The 17,384-nt window shown below is 36.6% G+C and overlaps 1 protein-coding gene across 2 annotated transcripts in view; it reads right to left on the minus strand.

Moving 5' to 3' along the window:
- Positions 1-376: 376 nt before the first annotated feature.
- Positions 377-17,384, minus strand: part of C4H8orf89 (chromosome 4 C8orf89 homolog) — a 65,942-nt gene continuing 48,934 nt past the window's right edge. For both annotated transcript variants that reach the window (XM_072604869.1, XM_072604870.1), the window contains 3 exons: positions 8,664-8,757; positions 6,996-7,050; positions 377-688 (listed from right to left, as the gene is read on the minus strand). In XM_072604869.1, the coding sequence (XP_072460970.1) occupies positions 540-688; positions 6,996-7,050; positions 8,664-8,757 (298 nt within the window). In that variant the 3' untranslated portion in view covers positions 377-539. The remainder of the gene's footprint in view (positions 689-6,995; positions 7,051-8,663; positions 8,758-17,384) is intronic.

Raw genomic sequence — 17,384 nt, forward strand, 5'->3', positions numbered from 1 at the left:
GAGTAAGTCCTTTTCCTAAAGAACTCAGTCTACTAACTGATTACGCGGAGGAAGCACACACATTGCGGTTATCTCTAGAAGCCTGGAATAGAAGCAGCTCCTCCTCTGAGGGTCCAATCTGCTCAAGCCAGTGTGAGCTGCAGGAATGAACCCTGAGGGACGTGCTACATGTAGCCAAAGGAAATTTGCCTTACAAAACCATACACTAAATATAATGCTTACAAATACATCCATACTAATAGTTCCTTTACTGGCATTACTGATAGCACACAAAGTATAGTGAATGTTTATGTCACATTTTCTATTATGTATATCTTCCCATGAGATATAAATTTAAATGTTTCCTTGTAATGCTCACAAAATATTTCACACACTGTTCAGTATATAAACATATAAAATATTTATTGGCTATTTACACTTCCATTTTTAGGCAAATCATTGAACATCATATTACACATGACTGCAAAAAAAAAAAACCAACAACACACACCTACATCAGACACCAGCAAAGAAAATCACATCACCCCAAACGGGATTTGTCAGCAATCTGGCAGCTCTCGTTTCTTGACTTTTTTAAATTTTTTGCCTGTTTCCTGACGAATCGTATCGTATTCTAATACAGCCAGTTCGGAAAGTCTCTGTAAATATTCTGGTGGTGCTCCAGTGAGAGGACTTCTAAAATTAAAACCTGAAAAAGAACATACAAAAATGTGAGACAAATTGGGCAGTGTACATATATGTGTATATATATATATACACATATGCACATATGCATATACATATATATGACATATATACACATATATATTTGACAAATCTAATTAATAACTAAAATAACTGCTTCACAATTGAACTTCAACTATGTCTTCACAGAACAATCTGAAACAGAAATGCTACTATTTACCTCCTACCCAATAAGATCAATATAAGGAAAATGGTAAGACATTTTGAAGGAAACTATTACTGCCCTAATTAAAAGTGACAGGAAGGAGGGAAGGACTGCAAAAGGGAGGAGTGCGATTAATATTAATAAAGAGTAGAACTTCAATAATCCAAAGTTAGAAGGAACAGTTATCCTTAAGACAAGCAGTAACTCACTGACAGTCTATTTTTCTTCATTCGTTCTCTAGACCTTTTCTGGTCAACTTAGCTGGCTAAAGGAAGAAGTGAAGTGATACAAGTGAAGGAGTCCGATAATGGTGATTACATTAACCATACTCCTGTAGAGTATGTACAAGAACATGATACTTTTCTACTCTGCCATCTATAAATGCTACAACAGCTCTAAAGTGTCAAGAATATTTTCCTTTAATTTTCCTTAACCAATATGACATTTTTTTAGTTTAGTTAGATAACGAGAGAAACTACTATTTTGGATCTGGTAACACAATGGACAAAATACTGGACCTGGAGTCAAAAAGACATGAATTCAAATCCAGCCACAGATAAACTTGCTAGCTGTGTGACCCTGTCATTTATCCTCCGTCTGCCTCAGTTTCTCAGTTATGAAATGAAGATAATAATAGCACCTAACCTCTCATAGTTGTAAGGATAAAATGAAATGATATTTGTAAAGAGTTTGGCGAACCTTAAGGAACTATATTAATGCTAACTATCTTCATGATTATCATCATCTGATTCATGGAGAAGCTGGTAACTGAAGTAGAAATGAAAGGAAGGATAGCAAGAAATTTACACTTAAAAATATTCATGATAGAAATGAGCTGAGAAGCTGGACATGATCTGACATATACCTTAGATTTTAGGGAAACAGGCATCAAAGGATTTAAAGTAAAACGACAAACCAATGAACTAAATTTCTACTGTGAAAGTTGGTCCGAAAGGGACAGGAATGATACTTGAAGACAGAATCGTGACTAGGACTGCACCCAACTAAGCAAACTCCCTCTGCCAATACAGGTAAACACCTGCTGAAATGCATGGCTGAAGAGAGCGGTCTAAAGCACTGCCATGTAGAGTGCCTCGCCAGGCTCACGCAGGCAGCACCTGAAGTCAGCTTTCCCAGCGCTCCACCAAGGCTCCTCTCATGTTTGAGGACGCTGCAGAAATTATTCCAAAGGGGGCAATAAAAGGACTAGAGGCAGGGCGGCTGAGTTAAAGAGACTAACATGCGTAAACAAGGAACTCGTAGCTTTTTGAAAACATTTACTGAAGATGGAAGAAAGAGCAAGTAAATGAGGATGAATACAAAAGAGCATCACAGTCTTACAAGAACAGTGTCTAGTGATTTAAAGCTAAGAAGGAGCCGAAGCTGGAAGCTGTCAAGTAACAGCGTCTTGATAGCTATGCAGGAGCAGGAGGGTCAGAGAAAGGACAGGGCAGCTTGCATAAACAGCACAATTATGATAAATGGTGAAAAGGCTGAAATACCCAGTTTTTGTCTTGTTTCTCTTTTGTCAATACTACTACTAATAATCATTTTATATATATTATCTCATTTGAGCCTTAAAAGAACGCAGAGAGGAAGGTACCACAGCTATCAAGTGTCAGAGAACTTGTACTAAGATTTAAATATGAAATTAAATCTTAGTAAATCTTAGTACAAATCCTCACACTTAATAGCTATACAACTATGAACAAGTCACTCATACTCTGTGTTTCATTTTCTTCCTATTTAAAATGAGATAATAATACTTGTAAGCTAGGTGGCACAAGTGGACAGAATGCTCAGCCTGGAGTCAGGAAGATTCATCTTCATGAGTTCAAATGCAGCTTTATACACTTAGCTGTGTGACCCTGGGTAAGTCACTTAACCTCGTTTGCCTCAGTTTCTTCATCTGAAAAATGAGCTGGAGAAGGAAATGGCAAATCATTCCAGTATCTTTGACAAGAAAATCCCAAATGGGATCATAAAGAGTGGGACACAACTAAAAAAATGAATGAAAACAACAATTCTTAATTCCAAATCCAGCACCTGAAGAATAATCTTTGAACTAAGGAAAACAAAAGCTATTAACAAAGAGGGGAAGGTGAAGATGAGTTTAGGTTACTAGGCCTAGGCAAACTACATCCACAGCAGAGGTGTCAAACACAGGGCCCACAGCGCTCCTCAGTGCAGCTTAAACCAGATTAAAATGTAACTGGGAAATATTTAATAAAAAAAATAAAAATACAATAAAACAAATATTATTACATATGAAAACTGCATCTAATATGTGTTCTGAGGGATCTAGAGGCATGATTTAGTGGCCTCTGATTCTATTTAAATTTGACCCCATTGGCCTCGAGTACCAAGAAAGAACTAGCAGATGTGACTGCTAAGTCATTCTTTTTTCTTCTTCAGATTTTTAGCTGATGAATTTTTTATCATCCTCATTTTGGAATATATCCTTCCTACCACCCTGTGAGCCCGCCATTCTAACAGGAAAGAAAAAAGAAAAGAAATGCAGCAAAACTAACTCAAATCTCAGCTGAGTTTGATACTATATGTAAGTTCCACATCCAAAATCCCACACCTCTTCAGTGAAAAGCCTCCTCATCTCTTCTGATGAAGCCCTCTTGGTGATCTTTGAAAGCTTTGGGAGACCACAGGAGAGAGAAGGGCGACCATTCCCTTCAGAAGAAGATAAGGTCTTTGATGACATTTTTATCTTTGCATGCTGAGTACCTTACAGCACAACACTGAGCACAGAGGGGGCACTCATAAACACTTGTGCAACTGAATTGAAATGTCACCTCAATTTTCAAAAAGGGAAGAGGATATGGTCTGGAAACTATGGATTTCACTTTGGTTCCTGACAAAATTCTAGAATATATTGTTAAGTAAATGACTTGCGATAATTTAGAAATCTAAGTGATGATCACTAAAAGTCAGAGAAGCTTTATCAAGCTTGGACCATATCAGATCAACTTCGTTTCTTTTTTGGGAGGGTGACTAAATGGGTAAATGAGAGGAGGGCTTTAGAAACAATATGCATGAATTTTGGCAAAACATTTGACAAAGTTTCTCATGCTATATTTGTGGACAAAATGGAGAGCTGCCATAAAGTTAGGTTGGTTTGGAACTAGATGAATGATAAGACCAAAAAAAAAATAATAGGTTTATGTCAGTTTGGAGAGTGGTCCCTAATGAAAGGTATCTCTCTGTCCTTTCTCCTAGGTCATTCAGAATTTTTTTCACTGATTTTGATGAGGCATAGACGTCATGTTTTTCAAATTTTTTCCCTAAATACAATCTGGCCTACCTATCTCCCATGTGTGTGCATGTGTATGTATGTGTGTGTGTACTGTTGGGGGTGGGGGTGACAGAATGAGTTCAGTTTTAGATATTTTGAGATGCCAACAGGATATCCATTTTGAAATATCCAACAGTCAACAAGACATACATGCCTTGAGTTCAGGAGAAAGACTCAAGTTAGGTACACTGATTTGGGAATAAGATACTTAAAGATAATAATCAAATTCATGAGAGTTCCTAAAATCAATGAGGGTAAAGAGAGAACTGAAGAGGGTAGAGCTTTGGGGAATACCTGCAATTAGGGGATGTGATATGATTGATGAATTAGCAAATGAAACTGGGAAGTAATCAGATAGGTAGTAGGCAAAAGTATTCAGGAAGAAAGGGTACTAAGCAGTGCAGAGAGGTTCCTTCCAAGATGGCTGCTTGGGAGACAGACCACCCAGTTCTCCCACACAAACTTCTACAAAACCCTGAAATTCACACCAGAATGAAGAATGATCAAGAGATCCAATGGGAGAATACAGTGACTTTTTCCACCCCAGAACTGCATGAAGTCAGCCAAAAACCCAAGAGCAAAGCCACTACAAGAACAGGGCGGCCTCCCAGAAGAACTAGAGAAGGCCAGGGCCATGCAGGGCTCTGTGCCTTGACACAGCAATAACTAAGACAGCCCTAGTGTAAGGATGTTGGAAGTGCTGGTGGCACGATAACCAGCATGTGCTAGTTGGTGCCAACCAGTATGACCATGCATTGCTTAGATAAATAGTTTAGGACAGAATACAGTCAACCTTTCCTAAGGAATGGATTTCCTGAAAACTAGAACAGACAAAACAGAAATGAATGAAGTCATGAGATAGCAAGAAATATTTGAGCAAAATCAAGACAGAGAAAGTAGAAGAAAATGTACACTATATAAGAAACAACTGATATGGAAAACAAGCCAAGGAAAGATTAATTTTAAAATTCTGTGCTCTCTGAAAACCAAGGTTTTAAAAAACCGAGAAACTATATTTCCTTTCTTTTTTTTTTTTTAAGACTAGCTCTTCCTATCTTTCTCCCAGGCTGTAAGTTTGGTAGCTGGTCACTCATGGTCTGAATCTCACTGCTAATTAACACTACAGTTTTTTATATGCTCTATTTCTGACCTGGGCTATTTGCCCTACCTTAAGAAGCTTGGTGACCCTACTATTTGTAGGAATTTACCATAGTGGTGCTGGACTTTATGCAGATACCCACTCAGCTTAGCCCTACACCTCAGAATTCCCAGGCTCAAGTGATGCACCAGTTTCCACTTCCCCAGTAGCCAGGATTAGAGGCATACATCAACCTTTCTACTTCTAACAGGATCACTTTTTTCATCTCAAACTGAAATATGATCTTTCTGACCCATCAGAAGTGAGTGATGTAGTTCTGAGATAACTCAGAACTATGGTAGAAATACTAGAATTTTCAGAGAAAAGCTACAGAAAATAATGGCAAGTTTTTGGAAAGTACTTTAATTTCTCTAGAAATTATAAAAAAATAACAAGTGGAAACTAATATGTAACATACAAAGTGTGACTATGAAGTGATATGACTTTTTTAACAACCAAACCAGAAATCTAAATGACTATTCACTTTGAATATTCCACCTCTTTTAGAATTGCCTTCACAGTACATGAGCGGCCATTACCTAACTACTTTTAGTGATGGTAAATCTTCATTCTTTGAGGGTAGGTTTGATTTCTGAAAAGTCAAAAGTCATTCTGACCCAAATCAGGTGAATAATATTCAGACTGAATAAAACCATATTTTGGTCAAAAGTCAAATTGTGAGTACAAAGCAATGAGATTGATTTTCTAAGAGTGTCTCCAAAAGCAATTCAGAAAGGCACTCCAAAAATATGTTGAATAACGGTAGCTTCATCAGAATACTTTATAGGCTCTCAGAGTAACGACTTTGAAGGGTCAACACTTATTTAGATATACCAACCATGTAGATGTCAATAAAGGCCACACTGATCTCCCTCTCCCTGAGGGCAACATATAATCACAATCTTGGCATCTAATAATGGTACAGCTATAATGGCAAGATCAGAATGACAGCAGAAGTGATGGTAAAGTAGGTGATCATAAAAATAAAGCACCATTCATTGAAAAATGTTTTTCAAAAAAATTATACAATAAATATGTTTCATATTATAATTCTATAAAATTATTTTTCAGTATATATTCATATTTTTTACTTACTAAAGTGATTTTAGGGGTAGGATCAATATTTGGATCAACACAGTTCTGGTTTGTTCATTAGCAATGAACAAACACAATTAGTTTCTTTATAGTCACATTTGGCCATTAAAATATTAATACTTGGAACTTACAACTTTTTAAAATATCTTCAGCCATTTGAGATTGGGCTTGCTAAAACATCTAACCCAGATATTCTGGACATAGTGTTGGCCTGCTGGGAAACAGGTCAGATTTTGAACGGAAATTTTAAAATCGGCTTTCCCGTTTTTATTTGTTGCGGCTTACTCATGTACAAAAGTGTTTGCAGTCTTGTAACTTCCTTCGGTGACATCTACATTGTTCTGTCTAACTTTCCTGAAGTCATTTAGTTCAATTCCTTCATTGCAGAGACAAGAATAATGAAGGCCAGAAGGTTTACGTGACTAGGAAGTGGCAGAGCCAAGTCTCCAATCAGCTCTCCTGACTACTGACAGTTGCACAAGACTGCTTCAAATAAAGGACATAAAACTACACCAGAAATTATAATGGGAGATGTGGGGAAGGTAGAAAATAATCATTCTGCTTACATTTTGTTTTCTCCTGAGGTGATGCTGGGCTGCCTGTTTGATTACTCTTCACTGACCTAAATAATGACATATAATAATCACTTTTATATAAAAGCAGTGTTGTACAAGACTGAATTAAACCCTTTAGAACTGAACTATCTGCTGAAAATGAAACTCATTTAAATGTTTTGTAATGTTGTACTGAAATGACAGCCCTGAATTCTGGTAAAAAAAAAAAGTGATACAAGTAAGTGAGACCTGCAACTGGCCTCAGCCATCAAACATTTATCAGTAGATTGCAAACTCCTCCCAAAAAAATGTAAGCTCCTTGAAGATAGAGACTGTTGTTCTATAGGGTTTTTTAAAATTTTTCTTTTATATGTCCCACACCTCACACATCCTGCAGGCTCTTGAACATGCTTGTTGAATCAAATTGAATCATGGTCATCATTGGCCATAAGATGAATCTAGAGACAAAGGATATATCAGGCCTCTAACAGTAGAGCTAATCTCATCATCTATCATTTAAGTGGGTAGAATTTAATTCATAATCAACTCAACTAGCCTGAGTCTAGGTCTGTCTTTCTTTTTCTTTAGCCATTGCAATATTCCGTGAATAAGGAAACTACTCCCTCAGTAAGGGAACTATATGGAAAAATGCAGCTGCTCTAGTTTGGCAGAAATAGTTCTGGGCTTCAGATTGGAGAGATACAAGTACAAATCCTGCCTCTGGGATTTGACCTAGTCTTCACTCAAGGAGTTACTCAATCTTTTGCAACCTCAGTTTCCTCATCTGTAAACTAAGAACAATATAGCCAGCATTACTTTATGAGGATTGAATAAAATAATGAATGTAAGGCATTTCAAGTCAGGTATTATCATATTATCATAAAATTATAGAATAGAAGACTTAGGACAAAGGGGAACTTATAAATTATCTAGTATAAATTTTCCATTTTACTGATGAGGAAGCTGAGGCCCAAAGAGTTCATGTGAAATCTTCACATTCACACAGGCAGTAAAGAGAATCAGATTAGTTTTTCTGGAAACAGCTTCCTTACTTTTAGGATGTTCTTGTTTATTTTATTTCTATGCTATATTTCTTTGGGTAGCTAGGAGAGACGGTGGATAAGGTGCTAGGTCTGGAGTCATGCAAACTCATCTTCCTGAGTTCAAGTCTGGCCTCAGACACTTCCTAGCTGTGTCACCTTGGACAAGTCACTTAACCCTGTTTGCCTCAGTTTCCTCACCTGTAAAATGAGCTGGAGAAGGAAATGGCAATCTTTGCCAAGAAAACCCCAAAAAAAAGGGGTCACAAAGAGTCAGAAATGCATGAAAAATGCTTTATTTTTAAAGGAATTCCACTATAATTACAACTAACTGATTTGAAGTGAATATAAGAAAAAACTTATTCTAACTCATGCTAGATGTATTCTCAAGAGCTACAAATTTATTTAAATCATACCACCAATGTGATATTAGAGGCTGACAGTCTGACTTAAATTTAATACTACTTTTCTTTAACATTACCATAACAATGTTAACATGAACATTACCTGAGAATTAATATAAAAATCCCATTATTACTAAAGAGAACTTCTGCAAAAGATGTTCTCTCAGAGTTTCAAAATATAAAGTATTCCTATTGTGGGGTTAGGGGTCAAAATGAATATGAAATATATATACTTTCCTGTTTTTTAAATTTTCTTCTTTTACAGACTGCTGCCCAGGGTTCTCAGATAAAGAAAATGATGGCAGGCAGGTGGGTACATCTTCATACAAACTAAAATAAAATTAAGAAACATTTTAAAAGATGTTTATGACACGCCTAAAATAAAATTGTTCTTCATATTTCACGAAGTTAAATTAAAGTATGTAAGTTAACTTAGAATTCTAGGAAATAACTTCAAAAACTGGAACAGATCCAAAACAAAGAAAATAAAAACAGTATAAAATTCATTGTAGTAGAAGGTGTTTAATAAATGTTTGCTCAATAAACATTTAATAAATGGACAAATGGGGAGGACTTCTTCATAATTAATACTCCATTTCTTTTAGAATAATAATATGGCAAAAAAGCAAACAAAAACGCACAAACGAATGGTCCCAGAGTAAATGTAATAGTGCTAGAGTTGGCAGGAAGCCTAAGTTGTGCTATGCCTCCTAGCTCTACCTCAACCTTTGATTATTTCTTGAAGATTAATAAGAACTAATAAGAAAAATTTTACATATTCATTAAACAATCAAATGCCATTTTTCAGCACCTATCTGCAATGTGTGAGGCACTGCATTAGGCACTAGAGAGAGAAAGAGAAAAATGAAAGTCTCTGCCCTCTAGAATGATGACCACAACTACATTATCAACAAGAAAACAAAACTAGAGGGAGGGAAAATTCACACATATCTGAAACAGGGTCTAGAAGAAAAGTGGTTTCTGCTTATTTGCTAACTGATTTGGTTTTATTTTATTATGTTAAAATACTTAGTTTTGGTTTATGATTTTATTCCTTTATTTTGTCGTTTACTTGATGATGTTTTCTTTATGTTTATTAAGTTCATAATTTAATAAATTTTAAATTCAGTATGGATTTGGAGAGGAATGTGCAGCATCCCATTGTTTGAAACAATTCGTATTATCACCTGTGAGTAAGAGCCTTTAGAAAACATCACCACAGAGAGTCCTCTGATTTGGACGTTGCTCATTTGGACATCATCAACAAATATGGCCAATACGTATATGTTTCTCTGTTTCATGCTTTCATGTTGACACTTCACGATTACGTCCAGGGTGTTGGGAGGCTCTGGTGAGATAATGGATGTGAAACACTTTGCAAAACTGAAAGCACTACATAAATGCCAGCTATAATAATAATGATTATCAGCTTACAGTCACCAGGCCTCCAGTCCAGTGATGACTTCATTCCCTGAGCCTTCTACTTCTCTCCTGCTGTGTTCAAACAGTGTTTACAGAGCATTCCAGGAGTGTGCTGGTAAATGTTCTTTGGAGGGGAAAATGTGCGTGCACACACTTTTAAATTTAATCGGTCTTATTAACACTTTCTTAAAACGAGACAATCAGCAAAACAATAAATTAAACTCAATTTCTTAGGTGTAAAATGCTCCCACTGAAAATACAAGCCCTAATTAGAGTTGGCTCCAGGACACCTTTGGCCATATCTGTCAAGTCTTTTATGGTTTTAACACATACCTGACACATACTTTATTTTAGGAAAATTCTTAAAGTTGCATCTTTTGTTTTACCAATCAAATGCTTTTAAAAATTAATCAACAACAGTAGACAGAGTAAGCCCTTATAAGTTCCATGTCTCTATAGCTAGTTTTGTGACCATAAAAATTTAGTTTAAGAAAATTGTCTCTTAACCTTTTCATACATTCATCAAGGATACCCTAAAGAAATTCACTGATTATTCTCATGAACATTTTACATAAAGATGAGGAAACAAGCAAAAGAAAAAGCTAATATTTTCTCAGTTGTCTTTTTCTGGTAAAAGGACCATCTTTCTTGTTGGAGCTCATCTATACCATCAAATCTACTCTAAACTTCCCTATCCTTCTGTCAGTCACTCAGCTTTAGAAGTTAGGAATGATCCTTGATTCTTTCCCTCTCTAGATTTTTTAAAGGGAGGAGCTCTCTTTCTCTCTCTCTCTCTCTCTCACACACACACACACACTTTGCTTGCCAATTTCCTTTTTAAGCTCTATTGGTAACTTCTGTTTTTATAATAGCCATTTCTGAATACTGCTTCTCCCCGCACCCACTATGAGGTTTCCTTTTAACAAAGATAAGGGACTGGGTAAGACCAACCAACACAGGGAGCGCGTCTAAGAGTGCATACTGCATTCTGCACCTACAATTTTCACATCCTGAAAGAAAGGAGGGAAGTGCACTTATTCATCTCTTCTCTGGGACCAGATCTGGCCATTTCAATTACATAAAATTCACCTCTATTTCTATGTTATTTTTGCTTATTTTGTTGTAGACACTGCATATATTGTTTTCTTGGTTTTACTTCTTTTACTGAATCAGTTCATTCTAGTCTACCCATGTTTCTTTTAAATCCTTACATGAATTATTTTTTATACTTCAATAATACTGCATTACATTCAAATGCCCCAAATGATGAACATCCACTGAGTATATATCCCTGTATCTTTGAGACATAAGGCCTTTATCAGAGAAACTTTTTGCAAATTTTTCCCCAAGGTTCCTGTTTTCCTTCTAATTTTGGCTACGTTAGTTTTTGTCTGTGCAAAAGCTTTTTAATTTCATGTAATCAAAATGATCTATTTACTTCCTGTAATCTCTGTTTTCTTTTGTTTGGTCAAAACACTGTTCTCTTATTCATACATCTGACAGGCACATTCTTCCATGCTCTCCTAATTTACTTATGATATCAGCCTTTATGCCTAATTAATTTATTCATTTTGATGTTATCTTGGTATAAGGTGTAAGATATCTATCTCACTATGCCTAGTTTCTGCCAAACTACTTTCCAGTTTTCATTCTTTTTTAAAAAAATCAATATTTTATTTTCCCCAATTACATGCAAAAACAATTTTTAACATTTGTTTTCTAAAAGCAAATGAGTTCCAAATTCTTTCCCTCTTTTTCCTCCCATTGAGAAGGCAAGCAATTTGATATGCTATACATATGCAGTCACACAAAACATTTCCATGTTAGTCATGTTGTGGAAGAAAAGAGACAAAAAACCACAAGAAAAATAAAGAAAGTAAGGAAAAAGTATGCTTTGATCCGCATTCAGATTCCATCAGTTCTTTCTCTGAAGATGCACAGCATTTCCCATCATAAAGTCCTTCAGAACAGTCTTGGATCATTGTACTGAGGAGGATAGCCAAGTCATTCCCAGTTAACCATCCTACAATATTGCTGCCACTGTATGCAGTGTTCTCTTGGTTCAGCTCATTTTATTCTGCATCAGTTCATCTAAGTCTCTCTAGGCTTTTCTGAGAGCATCCCACTCTATTTCTTACATCACAAGTGTATTCCATCACAATTATATACACTAGTTTATTCAGCTCAATCCCCAACTGATAGGCATACTTTACAGTTTTCTTTTCTTTTTTTTTTTAAATTTATTTATTTGACATTCATTTTAACAAATTTTTGGGTTCCAAATTTTCTCCCCTTTTGTCCCCTCCCCCCCCAAACACCGAGCATTCTAACTGCCCCTATCACCAATCTGCTCTCTTCTATAATCCCTCTCTGCCCTTGTCTCCAACTTCTCTTTTGTCCTGTAGGGCCAGATAACTTTCTATACCCCTTTACCTGTATTTCTTATTTCCTAGTGGCAAGAACATTACTCGACAGTTGTTCCTAACACTTTGAGTCCCAACTTCTTTACCTCCCTCCCTCCCCACCCCTTCCCTTTGGAAGGCAAGCAATTCAATATAGGCCAAATCTGTGTAGTTTTGCAAATGACTTCCATAATAGTTGTGTTGTATAAGACTGACTATATTTCCCTCCATCCTGTCCTGTCCCCCATTACTTCTATTCTCTTTTGATCCTGTCCCTCACCATGAGTGTCGACCTCAAATTGCTCCCTCCTCCCCATGCCCTCCCTTCCATCATCCCCCCGACCTTGCTTATCCCCTTATCCCCCACTTTCCTGTATTGTAAGATAGGTTTTCATACCAAAATGAGCGTGCATTTTATTCCTTCCTTTAGTGGGATGTGATGAGAGTAAACTTCATGTTTTTCTCTCACCTCCCCTCTTTATCCCTCCACTAATAAGTCTTTTGCTTGCCTCTTTTATGAGAGATAATTTGCCCCATTCCATTTCTCCCTTTCTCCTCCCAATATATTTCTCTCTCACTGCTTGATTTCATTTTTTTAAGATATGATCCCATCCTCTTCAGTTCACTCTGTGCACTCTGTCACTGTGTGTGTGTGTGTGTGTGTGCATGTGTGCATGTGTAATTCCACCCAGTACCCAGATACTGAAAAGTTTCAAGAGTTACAAATATTGTCTTTCCATGTAGGAATGTAAACAGTTCAACTTTAGTAAGTCCTTTATGACTTCTCTTTGCTGTTCACCTTTTCATGCTTCTCTTCATTCTTGTGTTTGAAAGTCAAATTTTCTTTTCAGCTCTGTTCTTTTCATCAAGAATGCTTGAAAGTCCTCTATTTCATTGAAAGACCATCTTTTTCCCTGAAGTACTATACTCAGTTTTGCTGGGTAGGTGATTCTTGGTTTTAGTCCTAGTTCCTTTGACTTCTGGAATATCTTATTCCATGCCCTTCGATCCCTTAATGTAGAAGCTGCTAGATCTTGTGTTATCCTGATTGTATTTCCATAATACTTGAATTGTTTCTTTCTAGCTGCTTGCAATATTTTCTCCTTGACCTGGGAATTCTGGAATTTGGCCACAATATTCCTAGGAGTTTTTCTTTTTGGATCTTTTTCAGGTGGTGATTGGTGGATTCTTTCAATATTTATTTTGCCCTCTGGTTCTAGGATATCAGGGCAGTTTTCCTCGATAATTTCATGAAAGATGATGTCTAGGCTCTTTTTTTGATCATGGCTTTCAGGTAGGCCCATAATTTTTAAATTGTCTCTCCTAGATCTGTTTTCCAGGTCAGTTGTTTTTCCAATGAGATATTTCACATTATCTTCCATTTTTTCATTCTTTTGGTTTTGTTTTGTGATTTCTTGGTTTCTCATAAAGTCATTAGCCTCCATCTGTTCCATTCTAATTTTGAAAGAACTATTTTCTTCAGTGAGCTTTTGAATCTCCTTTTCCATTTGGCTAATTCTGCTTTTGAAAACATTCTTCTCCTCATTGGCTTTTTGAACCTCTTTTGCCAATTGAGTTAGCCTGTTTTTCAAGGTGTTATTTTCTTCAGCATTTTTTTGGGTCTCCTTTAGCAGGGTGCTGACCTGCTGTTCATGCTTTGACTGCATATCTCTCATTTCTCTTCCCAGCTTTTCCTCCACCTCTCTAAGTTGATTTTCAAAATCCTTTTTGAGCTCTTCCATGGCCTGAGCCCACAGAATATTTAGTCTGGATGTTTGGGATACAGAGGCCTTGACTTCTATGTCTTCTCCTGATGGTAAGCATTGTTCTTCCTCATCAGAAGGGAAGGGAGGAGATGGCTGTTCACCAAGAAAGTAACCTTCTATAGTCTTATTTCTTTTCCCTTTTCTGGGCATTTTCCCAGCCAGTGACTTGACCTCTGAATATTCTCCTCACACCCACCTCGCCTCTGGATCCTCCCAGCCAGAGCTTGGGGTCTGAGATTCAAATGCTGATTCCCAGTCTCAGGGCTTTGGGAGGGGGGCAGGGCTGCTATTCAGTGTGAGGTTAAGTTCAGGTACTCAGGTCAGGGCAGGGCGGCCTCTTGGGCTCAGTTCCCTCAGGGGGTTTATGCAGAGACCTTCAACAATGGATCCAGGCTCCTGCCTGCTTGGGGAGCCCTGGTCTGCCGCTGCGTCAGCTACTGCCTCCCGAGGGGGCCTGAGTTATGGGGGCACCCCACTCCCCTCTCGACCTGCCAAGAAGACCCTCTCACTGACCCCCATCACCTGTGGGTGGAGGGACTTGCGCGGCCGCTGGAGATCCCATCCCTGAAGCCCGCTCAGATCTGCTCTTCTCCGTGCCGCAGCCGCGGCAGGGCTGGGCTCCGTGTCCGCAGCACGACGGACGTTTTGCGAGAGGTTTGCAGGTCCCTCTGGAACAGAAATCTCCTTTGCTCCACTGTGCTGTGGCCTCTACTACTCCAGAATTCGCCGTGAGTTCCTTTTTACCGATGTTCTATGGGTTGTTGGTTCAGAGCTATGTGTATATGTGTCTTTCTACTCCGCCATCTTGGCTCCACCCCCCAGTTTTCTTAACAATTTATGTCAAATGGTGAGTTCTTACCTCAAAAGCTTGGGTGTTTGGGTTTGGTCATTTACTACTGTGTACTGTGTATTTATTCTATTCCACTGATCCACCACTCTATTTCTTACCCAGTGCCAGATTGTTTTGATGACTACTGCTTTGATGATAATAAAGTTTGAAATCTGAACTGCCAGGCCACCTTCCTTAACATTTTTTTTCACTGATTCCCTTGATATTCTTGACCTTTTATTCTTTCAGATGAATTTTGTGACTTTTTCTAGAATTTTTTAGTAGTTTGAATGGTATGACACTGAATAAGTAACCTATCTTAGGCAGAACTGTAATTTTATGATACTGACTCAACCTATAGATAACAACTAAATTTCTCCAACTGTTTAGATCTGTTTTTGTGTGAAAAGTGTTTTATAATTGTGTTCATACAATCTCTGAGTTTTTTGTCTTGGCAGGTAGACTCCCAAGTATTTTATACTGTCTGCAATAATTTTAAATGGAATTTCTCTATCTCTTGCTGCTGAACTTTGTTGATAGTATTTAGAAATATTGATGATTTATGTGAGTTAATTATATATCCTACAACTTTGCTGAAAATGTTAACTGTTTCAACTAGTGTTTTTTAATTGATTCTCTAGGGTTCTGTAAATATAACATCATAACATCTGCAAAGAGAGAGTTTTGTTTCCCTGTTGCCTACTTTTATTCCTTCAATTTCTTTTCCTTGTCTTATGTAGAAATTAGCATTTCTAGTATAATATTGAATAATAGTGGTGATAATAAATATCCTTGCTTCACTCCTGATCTGATTGGAAAAGCTTCAAGTTTATTCCCATTACAGATAATGCTTGCTCTTGGCTTTAGAAAGATAATTACTTATCATTTTAAGAACGTTCCATTGATTTATATGCTTTCTAATATTTTTTATAGAAAAAAGTTGCTGTCATTTGTCAAAGGCTTTTCTTGCCTCTATAGACATAATCATGATTTTGTTGTTATTATAATTCACATGATCAATTATGCTGTTAGTTTTCCTAATATTCCCTGCATTCTTAGTATAATTTCAAATCATTTTTCTGGAAGGTCGTACAAATTCACTGATTTACCAGTGGTGTATTAATGAGGCTATATTTCCAGAGCCTGTACAACAATGAGTATTTTGTCTTTACTAATTTTCTGGGTGTGAGGTAATACTTCAGCTCTCTTTTGATTTTCATATTTCTTATTAGTGATTATGCTTCAACATGGCTGTCAATAAGTCTATGACTATTCTTTTAAAATCCATTTGTTCATATCCTTTGACCACTTATCTCCTGGGGAATGACTCTTGGCCCTATATATTTGTGCTAATTTGTTTTATTTTTAATATCAGACTTTTATCATAGATATTTAAAGAAAAAAATTTTTCCTCACAATTAACAGTCTCTCTATCATAGCTGCTTTGATTTTGTTAATTTCATATAACTGAAATAATCCATTTTCTCTTTTATGATCTCTTTTTTGGTTAAGAATACACCTCTATAACCATAGTTGTGAAAGGTACTTTCCTCCATACTCCTTCAATTTCATAATACGCTCTGTTATATTTAGGTTCCTTCCATGTGGAACTTCCTGTTATACATGATACATTTTCTGTCAATCTACTTTGCAATTTTCTCAGAAGTTCTAGCGAAATAGAAAATCCTCCCCCAAGGGGTTGCTTGGTTCAGTCAACACTCAGTTACAAAAGAATTATTATTATTTTATAATATATTTATATTATGTAATTATTTTATATTATATTATTATGTTATAATATAGTTTGAAATGTGATGTCCCTTTCATACTTTTTTCATTCTTTCCTATGAGATTCTAGACTTCGCCATTCCAAATATGTTCTGATATTATTTATCTGCTTCTAAAGAGTAATCCCATGGTTGTCTCATGGGAATACCATTTCATCTCTAAGTTCTTAGGCACTACTTTTATTTTACTGTCCATACCCTCCCAAAAATGCCTTCCTGTATTTGCATTAAAAAAAGTCTTGAAGCTGTTTCTATATATATCTTGAGAGTGTGTCATATTAGAGTGATTCCTAGATATTTTACATATTTTATAGTTATTTTGATGGCTTTTTTCCATTTCTTCCTGATTTTTGTTATTGCAAGTTAGAATTTCTAACAATTCTTATAGAATTATTTGTTGTTCTACTACTTAAATGAATATAAAGATCTCAATTTCTTTCCAATGGCAATTAAAATAATTTTGAGAGACAAAGTATTGGGGTAGAATATAATCAGTTTTATCAATCACAGCCAGCAGATGATTAACAAAAGAGGCTCCTTATACTCTAGTTCCATCAGAGAGAGAATGGCTACTTTTTTAGGTTTATATGCCTTTGGACAAGAAGTGTTCCTTCAAATAGCAATGGACTCTAATTGGTTAACAGTGTAATTAGAGGTAGATGTTACAAAGAAAAATGTGTTTTCTCCAATGATGAGCTGAGAGGGATATGTCACTGTTGGATAGAAAGACCATCCCTATACCCAGATCACC

Source organism: Notamacropus eugenii, chromosome 4 (assembly GCF_028372415.1).
Source record: "Notamacropus eugenii isolate mMacEug1 chromosome 4, mMacEug1.pri_v2, whole genome shotgun sequence".
NCBI classification, from domain to species: Eukaryota; Metazoa; Chordata; class Mammalia; order Diprotodontia; family Macropodidae; genus Notamacropus; species Notamacropus eugenii.